The 12,344-nt window shown below is 39.3% G+C and overlaps 1 protein-coding gene across 1 annotated transcript in view; it reads left to right on the top strand.

Moving 5' to 3' along the window:
• Nucleotides 1-12,344, top strand: part of FBXL13 (F-box and leucine rich repeat protein 13) — a gene marked incomplete at both ends in the record, with an annotated part of 183,443 nt that overhangs the window by 10,505 nt on the left and 160,594 nt on the right. The window contains 2 exon segments of the mRNA XM_079711473.1: nucleotides 4,385-4,488; nucleotides 5,579-5,669. Coding sequence (XP_079567599.1) covers nucleotides 4,385-4,488; nucleotides 5,579-5,669 — 195 coding nt within the window.

Below are 12,344 nucleotides of genomic sequence, written 5' to 3'. Positions count from 1 at the left end.
ACTAGGCAGAAGTCAGCACACTGTCTAAAAACAAGGCCTGCCCCATAGGGACCAAGGATGGGCAAGATATTAAGGGTATAATGTCTACAAAACTCTTTAGTCCCTACATATAAAGATTGCATCTGCGAGTAAGAAAGAGTTAGCTCAGGTTTCGGTTTAACAACTAGGAAAGATTAAAGGAGTTTGCAAAACTAGATCTGCCCAGCAGAGGGCATATTTAAGTTACAAACCATGATCTTTATGCAAGGTTTTCTATTTTTAGAAATTAATAAATAAATACATGTTTTAAAAAATTCTTATGCAGTTTTTATGCTTTGTGTTTCTTTCATGATTAAGTTTCCAATCTGTATTTAAAAAAAAAAAACGTATTTATTTCTAAATCACATAAACTCTACTATCAGAAGTTTTTTAAGAGACTAATAGCTGCAAATACTTGCCAGAGATGCAAGAATCAGGAATTACTAAATATATGAGCAAGAGACCACAAGCTTATGTAGATGAGAAGGAACTGGTCACACTAACTCATTTTGCTGGACCCTGGGACTAGAAGGTTGTGGCTTCCCCTGAGGGCAGTTATGTTTGCTGTGTTCCCTTAGCCCAGCCAGCCAGTTCATAGATGCAGTTCCAGAGGCAAACCCATGGTACACTTAAACAACCCAAAGGCATATGACAACCCCAAAGGCTTATTATTTCTCCAGTAAAAATTCACCTACTCATCTAGGGATTACATGGCTGGTGACCACCTCCCTGCTGGGCCAGGCACGATCCCACAGGTATTAGGATCCTGCTTTTATTGTCTTGCTCGCACCTCATAAAGACCTCGTCTCCTCTCCTGTCCAGTCTGCCTTAAAACCCCTCAAGTTCTGGCCTTGGGGGCATCTTCCTGTCCCTGGGGTCCCTCCTTAATGGCTAAATCCAGTTGATCCCTTTCCATAATCTTCAATATATTTTTAGCTATAGAGTTTCTAAAATAAAAATTTGGCACCCTCTATTTAAATGTTGACAAGACACAGAACCCCCTTTATTTACAAATTTTTAACTTACTAACTTCCATAGAAAAAAATTAAGACACCTAGAACTACAGCATGCCAGCACCATCTCTACTACAGATGGGGATGGTGAGCATTTCTGAGATGTCACTTTGGACTTGTTTTGGGGGTTGGAGGGTAGGGAGGTTGAAGGGACTTTGGACAATGTTTAGAAACTTAAGCCTCTTCCTAAGTAAAGGGGTTTCTGTTACTATGTGGTGCTGACATTGCAATTTTAAAAGCAATCTCGGGCTTCCCTGGTGGCGCAGTGGTTGAGAGTCCGCCTGCTGATGCAGGGGACACGGGTTCGTGCCCCGGTCCGGGAAGGTCCCACATGCCACGGAGCGGCTGGGCCCGTGAGCCATGGCCGCTGAGCCTGCGCGTCCGGAGCCTGTGCTCCACAACGGGAGAGGCCACAACAGTGAGAGGCCCGCGTACCGCAAAAAAAAAAAAAAAAAAAAAAAAGATGATGGCTTGCTCTCATTATTATCTATTGAGTACTTATTTGTACTAGAAAACAATTCAAAGTACTTTACATATATTAATTCATTTAATTATCATGATAGCCCTATGACATATATACCTTTATTATCCCATGTATGGTTAAGGAAACAGAAGCACAAGAGAAGTAGCTTGTCAGAGGTTACATACCAGAAAATTACAGATCCAGGAGTTAAACCCAGAGGACTCCGTTCACTGCATTGTCTTGCTTCTTGTAAGATGGTAGTACTGAAAAGGAGTAGAAACAACCGTCTTGGATAAACCCTTCTTTGTCCTCAGTACCCAGACATTTTTCTGAATATTTGAGAAATATTCTGGACTGAGATTGGGAGGCAGGGTCAAAGACACTGGAGGATTGCACAATTGTTTTGTGAATTTACAAGACTGAGAAAGCCAAGGAAGTCACGGTCTTTCTTTTGTCCTTGACCATGTACGTTTTTACTAAGAAGGCTAGCAATAATAAAGCCCTACTCATTGTTTTTGAGAGTCAAACATTCCTTTTGCAGGCATGTTTGCATATTTTGTCTCTCCTTATAAAGACCAAGCTAATAATGGTTTATAGCAGAAAAAAAATCTATTGATTCACGAACTATGCTTTCATATTTGCATGGAGCTATGCACTGTTCACACATTAAGATGTGAAACCTCAGGATATTTTATTTTGCCCAGTGGGAAACTATGAACAGTGAGATTTCTTATGCAAGAAGTGAACATTTGAACTATGCTAGTTCCATATGACTTTATTAGCATTCCATAGACTTATCCTTTCAACTTGATTTGATTTCTGCGGGATAACTTTTCAGGAAAAGTAGTTTTCTGATCTGTGGAGCTTGGAAATATAAAGAAATAAGCAACTTCTCATATTCATTTAGCAGATCCCAATTTTCTCAATAAGTTACTTTAAAGCTGAATTCCAGTAAGGCTTCAGCGTGATAGGAATCAACTGGGGAGCCAATCAAAATGCAGGTTCCTGGACCTCATCCTCTGAGACCAATTCACTCCCCAGGTTATTCTGCTGCAGATGTCCTCTGGGTACCAGACTAGGATGAAGGGGAGGATGTGGAGAAACTCAGTACTCTAGTGATCGAGGCACAGAAGGGCTAGAAAGCAGATGGGCTTTTCATCAGGGCTATTTAGGGAGCTGTCTGAAGTCTAGCCTCCAGGGAATAGACAACTTCAGCCCTTAGGTAATAGAAGACTATTCAAATCCAGCTTGACAACTTTGGTGAGAACACTGATCTCCTGTATCACTATATTCTTTAAGTTTGGGGGAGAAGGAAATTAGTCTGCAGATGGCTGAGTGCTCACTGTAAGCAGCTGGGGTGGGGCTACATCGCAGGCAGAGCTGGGAAGGGAGAGACATCGAGGTCTTACCCTTTGGCAATAGCCCTAGGGGCTAGGTTCCCAGCCTGCAGGCTGCACACTAAGTGTGTGGGGGGACATGGAGCTACTGCAAATGGGAAAATGTGTTGTGCAGGTTCAGTCAGGAGAATTATCCTCTTATGTGGAGGAACACTATGAGAACTGCTGAGAGTCTAAAACCCAGGACCCCCAGGCCTGGATCTGTTGACACTTGGCTCATGGAGGTAGGTGGGAAGAACTCTGCATGACTCAGAGGTGGAATTATTTTGTTCATGAGAGAGAGGAGTAGGAAAAAAGCCAGCAAGAGGAGGCCCTATGTGGAGGGAGGGCCAAAGAGAGTGCCTCACCCACTATACACACATACACATCCCCACACCTGTACCAGGAGACCCACCAGTGAACCAAAGAGGCAAAGAGAAATGTCTAAGCACTCCAGGTGGTTTCTGTGGGATGTGTGCTGTAAATCTTTTTCTCTATCTCAAATGGAGAGGTATTCAATATATGACTCACCAATACATTTTTAAATTTTATTTTATTTTATTTACTTACTTTTGGCTGCATTGGGTCTTCGTTGCTGTGTGCGGAACATATATATATATATATATATATATATATATATATATATATATATATATATATATATATATATATGGAGGGTCCTTTCCCTCCACCCATTAAAATCACTGATTCAATTTCCATTATATATATAGAATGGAAAACAACTCAGCCATAAGAAAAGAATGAAATAATGCCATTTGCAGCAACATGATGGACCTAGAGATTATCATACTAAGTGAAGTAAGCCAGAAAGAGAAAGACAAATACCATATGATATCACTTATATGTGGAATCTAAAATATGATACAAATGAACTTATTTACAAAACAGAAACAGACGCACAGACACAGAAAACAAACTTATGGTTACCAAAGGGAAAAGGAGGAGGGAGAAAAGATAAATTAGGGGTTTGGGATTAGCAGATACAAACTACTATATATAAAAAAGATAAACCACAAGGTCCTAATGTATAGCACAGGGAATTATATCCAATATCCTATAATAAACCATAATGAAAAAGAATATATCTATATCTATATCTGAATCACTTTTCTGTACAACAGAAACTAACACAACATTGTAAATCAACTATACTTCAATAAAAAAGGAGTTCCTCATATTTAAAAATGGTAAAATCAATTTAAAAATTGATCTAAGGTAATCACAACTATTTCTTCAATTGGACTGTAAAGTACTCCTCACATAATACAAAACACTGTGCAACAACTCGCCATTTACAATGGAAGATTTTTAGGAGTAAAGGTAAACTGCATGTTGCTCTGGTTATTTGGTAACATTGAATAAATACAGAGGGGTATCTATAAAGCACGTTTAGTTTAAAAACTGTCACATTATTGGACCTTGTCTGACAGAAAGTCTCTTGCTTAGTAAGAACATGCAAATCCAGAAACACTGATTCCATTTCATTTTCCCAGGCTCTGTTCTGTGGTCTACTTGTTACATGTCCTGAGGATCCCCTGAGGTATTTAGAGGAAATGATCACTGCTGTAATGGAAAATGGTCTTGAAAGTCTTCTCTGGTAAGTATTGTTTTGATTTATGGTAGGGAGATATTTTATTTTGAAGGTAAAACACTCATTGTATACTATCAAAAAAAGGTCTTGCTAATAAATGTTTCCAATCTTAAGATTGTCATAGAATCCCTCCATAGGCTTTTATATATATATATAATCATCATCATTGTTTTTTTTTTTATTAGTTTCTGCTTTATAACAAAGTGAATCAGTCATACATATACATCTGTTCCCACATCCCTTCCCTCTTGCGTCTCCCTCCCTCCCACCCTCCCCATCCCACCCCTCCAGGCGGTCACAAAGCACCGAGCTGATCTCCCTGTGCTCTGCGGCTGCTTCCCACTATCTATCTACCTTACGTTTGGTAGTGTATATATGTCCATGCCTCTCTTTCGCTTTGTCACAGCTTACCCTTCCCCCTCCCCATATCCTCAAGTCCATTCTCAAGTAGGTCTGTGTCTTTATTCCTGTTTTACCCCTAGGTTCTTCATGACCATCATGATTGTTTATTGAGCTAGGACATTGTTACCCCAAGTAGTTTTCAGTCTATTATTTTTTTATATATATATAAATGTATTTATTTATTTATTTTTGGTTGTGTTGGGTCTTCATTGCTGCACGCGGGCTTTCTGTAGTTGCGGGCTTAGCTGCTCCACGGCATGTGTGATCTTCCTGGACCAGGGATCTAACCCGTGACCCCTGCATTGGCAGGCGGATTCTTAACCACTGTGCCACCAGGGAAGTCCCCCTCCACAGGCTTTTAAGTCCCCCAAACTTCAATAGGAACAATTTCTCCACTGGTTCTTAAGTTAGAAACATAGCACACTCTCATCAACAACATGTGCTCATAGGGCAGTTTATTTCAAGTTGAGGATGAGGACAGGGAGGTTATGCCTTCTTGGGGAGCACAGCAGAATCCTGAGGGGGAGGAGTTTGAAAAAGCCCTCCAGGTGATTCTGACATGCCTCTCCCAAGGGGAAGTGTTTTTCCTTCCCTTTCCTTCCCCTCCACCCATTAAAATCACTGATTTAATTATGGAACTAATTACTATGAAATGAAATTAACTTTTGACTGCATTTTATTAATTTTATTAAAGGGATATGTGCATTGATCCATCAATGAAACCCAAAATTCGGAGACTGCTGGAAACTTACGTGGAACAACTTTTTGGACTGGATGATCAGCTGGTAAGTATTATTAACCAAACACTCTACACTATACATCTTAAGTTTGGACGGAAGCTCTCAAAAAGATTTTAGATTTCATGAGAGGTGTGAGGTCACACTGTTTTTGAAATTTGGGCCACTCAGAAACATGAAAGAACATCACATACACATATACAAACATCCCACCCCACTCCCCTACACACATATGCACAAAGCCACACTCATAGAAACCTCCCCAAATTTCCAAGAAGCATTTGGACAGGCAGTTATTCTTTCTCTTTCTGACAAAACCTCTCTACTAAATCTCCCCCTTTCTCCTTCTCCTCCTCTCTTGTATCTTTATAATGACAAAAATAGCATTATGGAAAGCTTTAAAGGAGGATATTTTCTTTCCGTTCTAATCTACTTCCTCTGTATTCCACGCCCCCTCCATTCTCTCTGCTATCTGCCTGGGAATTATGCTCACAAAGATATGGCCGAAACATTAATGAGACCTAACTTAAAAACCAGACCAAGTTAATGAAAGGAACAACCAGCTCCAACAGCTGGTTTTGATCCTGTAAAGAGAGGAAGGAAGTAATTCAGAATATGGAGACTTTCAGAACAAAGACTGTGCACCTGAGAGAAGCTAAAATAGCAAAAGGCATGTGCGGAGAGAAAGGGCAACACGAATTAGATGTGTGTGGGACCATGCGTCATACCTCTAGATCCCAGGCTGGTGTCTCAGTGAGCACAGGCAGGGCTAGTTGCCGGTGACATCAGGCACTGAAAAGTAGAATCAAAGCCAGGGTCACAGTGGGTGCTGAGAGCCAGGAACAATCTGAAGCATCATTTAGAAGGATGGGTGGAGAGTAACACCAGATCCTAATCAGTGATCTACGACAGAGAGACAGAAATAGAGGGATGGGATATTTCTGCCAAGCCTGGGATGATTCAGAGGCACCAATACACTGGGAAGAACCCTTATGTTTGATCATAGTTGATCTGCATCATGGTGTGTGGGTGTCTTAATGACTTTATCAACCACAGAATTTTGATCCACTATGGAGTGCAGATATCTGCAAACTGTGTTCTTGGAGGTGTTTGGGGGCAACCTCAGGAGCTGGGGAGAGAAGCCCCAGGGCATGGGATTCTTAGTCCTCCCCTCCTCACCCCTTATCCTCTAGAATAGTACTGCACTTAGTATAATGTCACATGAAAAACACTTGAAAACCATTGCTATAAGATACTAAAATTATTAAAAACCACTGATCTAGAGGGGTAAATATTGTCAATATTTTGAAAATGACCTTATAAAACAATCAGATTGTGTCCAATGTCTAGCTAGAAGCCTATAGAGAATCTTTAAAAGTTTGCACAGAATTCTAAGAGACACTGTAGCTACTTCAAATCTAAAGTTTTATTTGAAAAGGAATTCATAGAGATATTTCATGACATTAAAAGCACAAAATATTGGAAGCTGATCCAGATTTAGAAAGGAGTATGACAATTCATCAAGGCATAGAAAGGCTGCCCACTTCATAAGTTAGAAAAAACAGAAACTAGATATGACTTTGCAAACTGTAAATCTCTAGGTGCCTAGGATTGCTTAGAGGGCTCAACCTAGGCTGGATAGATAATTCATTTCTCTTTCACCCTCAGAGAAAAATGAAGGTTTTTTTTTTTTCCCCACAAAGACATAAAACACTTTAATCCTCAATGTTTCTAATATTTTAAATTACAGTATACTAAATAAACATTAGCTTTGCTCCCCACCCCCCATTTTTCTTTCCTATAGTTATAACTGCCAGTCAGAGAGTTTTTAATGGTTTGATAAAATATTTTACAGATCACAAACAATTGTAATTTCCCCCATGGATTATTAAGATTGCTTCGCATGGTTTCAGCGTGCAGTCATTTTTATGGCCTCACGCTATGAAGTCCTCCACAGCAAGGACATGTCTATTTATAAATATGTATTTGTTTCTATTTGTGCAAACAGAGAAGATTGAATACAAGAAACTGTAAGCCAAACAGTTACAAAAAAAAAACAAAAAGAGAGAAACTGCTCTCATGACAGAAGACAGAAAGACAGTTTAACTGTGTATTCCAAGATTAAAGAATCAACCATTGTAAGGAGGAAACTAAATTCACAGACTTGATTCTCATTTCTTAGGAAATGAAATCTCCAGATGAGCCTACTAATTACAAGAAGAAAAGGCATCTGTAACATTAAAAACATCGTTTGATTACAGAAGAATTTAAATATGACTCAGAAGTAGAGAGAATATATAATGATCCCTCTTCATTCAGCTTAAACAATAATCAACATTTTGCCCATCTTGTTAATTATTCTCCCCTCCCCCCTTTTGCCGGAGTATTAGAAAGTGAATCCCAGGAATTGTATTACTTTACCAGTAAATACTTGAGTGTGCAACTTTAACGACAAATGGCGTTTTTAGAGAACATAGCACAGGGCAATTGTCTATGAAATGTAATGAAATGAGCAATAATTCCTGAATATCATCTAGTGATGATTACATTCAGATATATATAGACTCCATATTCAGTCCATATTTGGGTTTTCCAAATTGCCTCGAAAATGCCTTTTCACATATGGCTCTGTTAAGTTGAAATCCATACAGGGTCCGCATATTACACTCGGTTGTTATGTATCTAATGTCTCTTGCCATCTGCAATAGTTCCCCTTTCTTCTTTTTTCCCACACCACTTATTTATTGAAGAAAACAGATCATCTGTCATGTAAAATGTCCCACATTCTCATTTCCTCTAGAATCCTTTCATTTGTTCTGTTTCTTGTATTTCCTGCAAGTTTGCAGTTAGATCTACAAACTCGATATTCGGGCTCTTTTTTCCTTCTTTTTCTCTGATGACAAGAATAATGCAGAGGAGATGTTGGGTTCCTTCTAATGCATCGCAGCAGGAGGCACCCATGGTCTGCCTGACATTAACTAAGTGCTTATTAGTTTCATCCTACAACACCCATATGATGGTTTTGAAATAACAATACCACAAACCACTAACCAAAGAACTATGGAAAACAGTTTAAGAAAATTATGCAATTCTTTTTGCTTTTAAGATATATATATCTTACCCAGTGTTTTCATTAAAATAGTACTTTTTTGTGTGTCGATGGTCATCTTTTTTTCTTTGATATAATTATGCTTTTTCAATTACTTGTAACATTACATGACAGCAAAAATCAAAACAATAGGGCTTCCCTGGTGGCGCAGTGGTTGAGAGTCCGCCTGCTGATGCAGGGGACACGGGTTCGTGCCCTGGTCTGGGAAGATCCCACATGCCGCGGAGCGGCTGGGCCCGTGAGCCATGGCCGCTGAGCCTGCGCATCCGGAGACTGTGCTCCGCAAGGGGAGAGGCCACAACAGTGAGAGGCCCGCGTACCGCAAAAAAAAAAAAAAAAAAAAAAAAAAAAAATCAAAACAATAAATGAGGAGTTCGCAGAGAAGTACTGTTCCCTTTCCTGCCTCTTTATCTACTCTATTCCATCCTTTTCTCTAGGTAACCAATTTTAGTACCGTTTAGTTTATCTCTCCATTGTTTTTTTTGAAAAAATATGAGCAAATACATGTATTCCCCTCCCCCTTGACTTCCTACACAGAAGTAGCAGACTACATATAGCCTTCTGCTTCCTGCTTTTCTCCCTCAGTATGTCCTAGAGATCACTCCCTTATACGACTTTTAAAATGATGCTATCAGAGAGAGCACTGAGTAACAAAACTCTAAAATCTAAATGAAAGATGTGGACTTAAAAAGTCTTACTGATATAACAACCAAAGCTTAACTATGAAAAGGGAACTTAACTTTATGAACCCAGGGGCTGGGGTTTTAATAATTTGGGAGAAGCAGACAGATCTTGTGCCCTAAACAAGCCAACCACACACTATATCCTTGCTGGTTTGCAAAACTAGTCTTTTGAGATTGGGTAGATTACTGTTTCCTGAGGAGGAATCAAAATAAGTGTTACTGTAATCTGGAAGGAATAAAAATAATGAAGTATAGAAATAGTGAAGATACAAACTAGATTCATATTGTTTACTTTAGGATAAGTTTAAATATAAAATAAGTAATAATAGTTAATGATATAGCATTTATGTATGTGTGTCTGCTGTGTATGGCATTTGAGAGTTCTAAGGAACATCTTTGTAAGTTTTTAATTTAGTTTAAGTTGTTTCAGGGACTTTACCCAATGAAATTTGCAATAAACATTTACATGTTTAAGAAAAATTGATTTTTCCAAGTTGTACTGAATTAACTATGTGTTTATTAAACAGAGCTCTAAAATACAAATAGCAGTGAGTCTTTCCCTCCATGCAGAAAAGCTCCTTGAGCATTAAATGGTCTGCCAATAATTTGCAGAAGGTCAAAAAATAAGAAAACTACTCAGCATGAAAAATCCAATACTTATGTCAGGCCATGGTACTGTATGTTAGACTGTGCTCACTTCTGCATTAAAGACATGGTTTTTTTTTTACTATTGTTGTTATTACTATTAGCTTTTATAGCCTATGAAAAATAAACAATTCAGAGTTGGGAGGGATTTAAATTAATGCATTCAACACATATTTATAAACTCTTAGTCTGTTCAGGATGCTATAATGAAAATATCATAGACTGGGTGGTTACAAACAAGAGAAATTTATTTCTCACAGTTCTGGAGGCTGGGAAGTCCAAGATCAAGGTGCTGGCAGATTTGATGTCTTGAGAGCCTGCTTCCTAGTTCATAAACTGCCATCTTCTTGCTATACTCTTACATGGCAGAAGGGGAGACAGAACTCTCTGGGGTCTCTTTTTGTTTATTTATTTATTTATTTTATTTTTGGCTGCGTTGGGTCTTCGTTGCTGCATGTGGGCTTTCTCTAGTTGCGGCGGGCAGGGGCTACTCTTCATTGTGGTGTGTGGGCTTCTCATTTCCGTGGCTTCTCTTGTTGCGGAACATGGGCTCTAGGCATGTGGGCTTCAGTAGTTGTGGCGCGTGGGCTCAGTAGTTGTGGTGCACAGGCTCTAGAGCGCAGGCTCAGTAGCAGTGGCACATGAGCTTAATTGCTCCACGGCATGTGGGATCTTCCCAGACCAGGGCTCGAACCCATGTGCCCTGAATTGGCAGGCAGATTCTTAACCACTGAGCCACCAGGGAAGCCCATCTGGGGTCTCTTTTTTAAAGGCACTAATCTCATTCATGAGAGCTCCACCCTCATGACCTAATCACCTCCAAAAGGTCCCACCTCCAAATACCATCACACTGGGGATTAGGTTTCAGCAGATGAATTTTGGGGAACACAAAGATTCAATCAATAGCAAACTCCATACTATTTTGCTAGCATTATTCTAGAATGATACTATATGGGATATTAATAAAGCTCACGAATGAAATAAAGGCATGGTGCTTTAAAATATGGTAAGATATGTTAAGACAATTAATATATAATTTCTTGTTTCAAGGATTAACTGAGCAAAAAGAGGAATTGCCCACCAGAAGAAAAATTGTTATAATATGCCAGAAACCAAAAATTATAATCTGAAGTTAATGATTAACTTATACTATACTAGGTACATCAAGTATTATAGAAGTAAAACCTTTTTTCTATAGGTATTATTTAAATACATCCATTTTCTCACATATAATAAAATGAGTATCTTACAAAGTTAAAAATTAATGGGGGGATTTCCCTGGTGGCACAGTGGTTAAGAATCCGCCTGCCAATACAGGGGACACGGGTTTGATCCCTGGTCCGGGAAGATCCCACATGCTGCGGAGAAACTAAGCCTGTGCACCACAACTACTGAGCCTGTGCTCTAGAGCCCATGAGCCACAACTACTGAGTTCACGCACATAAAGCCCGTGCTCCGCAACAAGAGAAGCCACCGCAATGAGAAGCCCACGCACTGCAATGAAGAGTAGCCCCCGCTCTCCGCAACTAGAGAAAATGCTCAGCAATGAAGACCCATCACAGCCAAAAAAAAAAAGAGAGAGAAGTAATGGGACCAGTTACTACTGACATTAAAGAGCCATAACTCGGTATCTGTTTGTAAGTTAGCATTAATGATTTGTAAATGGTGTTTCATTATCTTTTCATTTATTACAAAATTTCCCCAGGTCTCACCATCCTGGGATAGTAACAGTGTTGATAGTAGTATCCCAAATTTCACTGCTTCTAGCCCCTATCTTCGTAACCCAGGAGGTTGGTTTCTCCTTAAAATTCCAAACAATTGTTTCTGGGAATCTCAAAGCTGTCCTGTGTGAATTCAAGAAATCCAAGTGTCTCTGTCCCAAAGCTGCGAAGCCATCTGAAGGTGGAGGCTTAGTGCTGCTGCTGTTGCCTTCCTAAGAGCTTTGATGTCCAATTGAGGTGGAGTAAAGATACCTATATTATGTTAACCTACTGTTAATATAATACTATCTTTACTCTTTAAAGAATGTACAGAAAGTACAGACGATTTCAGCAATCCTCAGTGAGCCATTCCCACATTAATGTGTGTTATTGTGAATAACTGCAGGTGATATCTGCATCTCTTTCAGCATATTCCACAGTTTAGACTTTTAATTTATATAGTTTTCCTATTCCTGCTTGGCAAGTGAGGCCTTCTTGTATTTTTTTAAACAGAGAATCTCATTTTCTACTCTTTTTTTTTTTTTTTTTGAGTTTGGGCTCATCCCCTAATTTTATTTATTTTTAT

Source organism: Hyperoodon ampullatus (genome assembly GCF_949752795.1).
Source record: "Hyperoodon ampullatus genome assembly, chromosome: 9".
Taxonomy (NCBI): domain Eukaryota; kingdom Metazoa; phylum Chordata; class Mammalia; order Artiodactyla; family Ziphiidae; genus Hyperoodon; species Hyperoodon ampullatus.
Note: the sequence above shows the minus strand (reverse complement) of the source record. Positions and strands in the feature narration are given on the sequence as shown.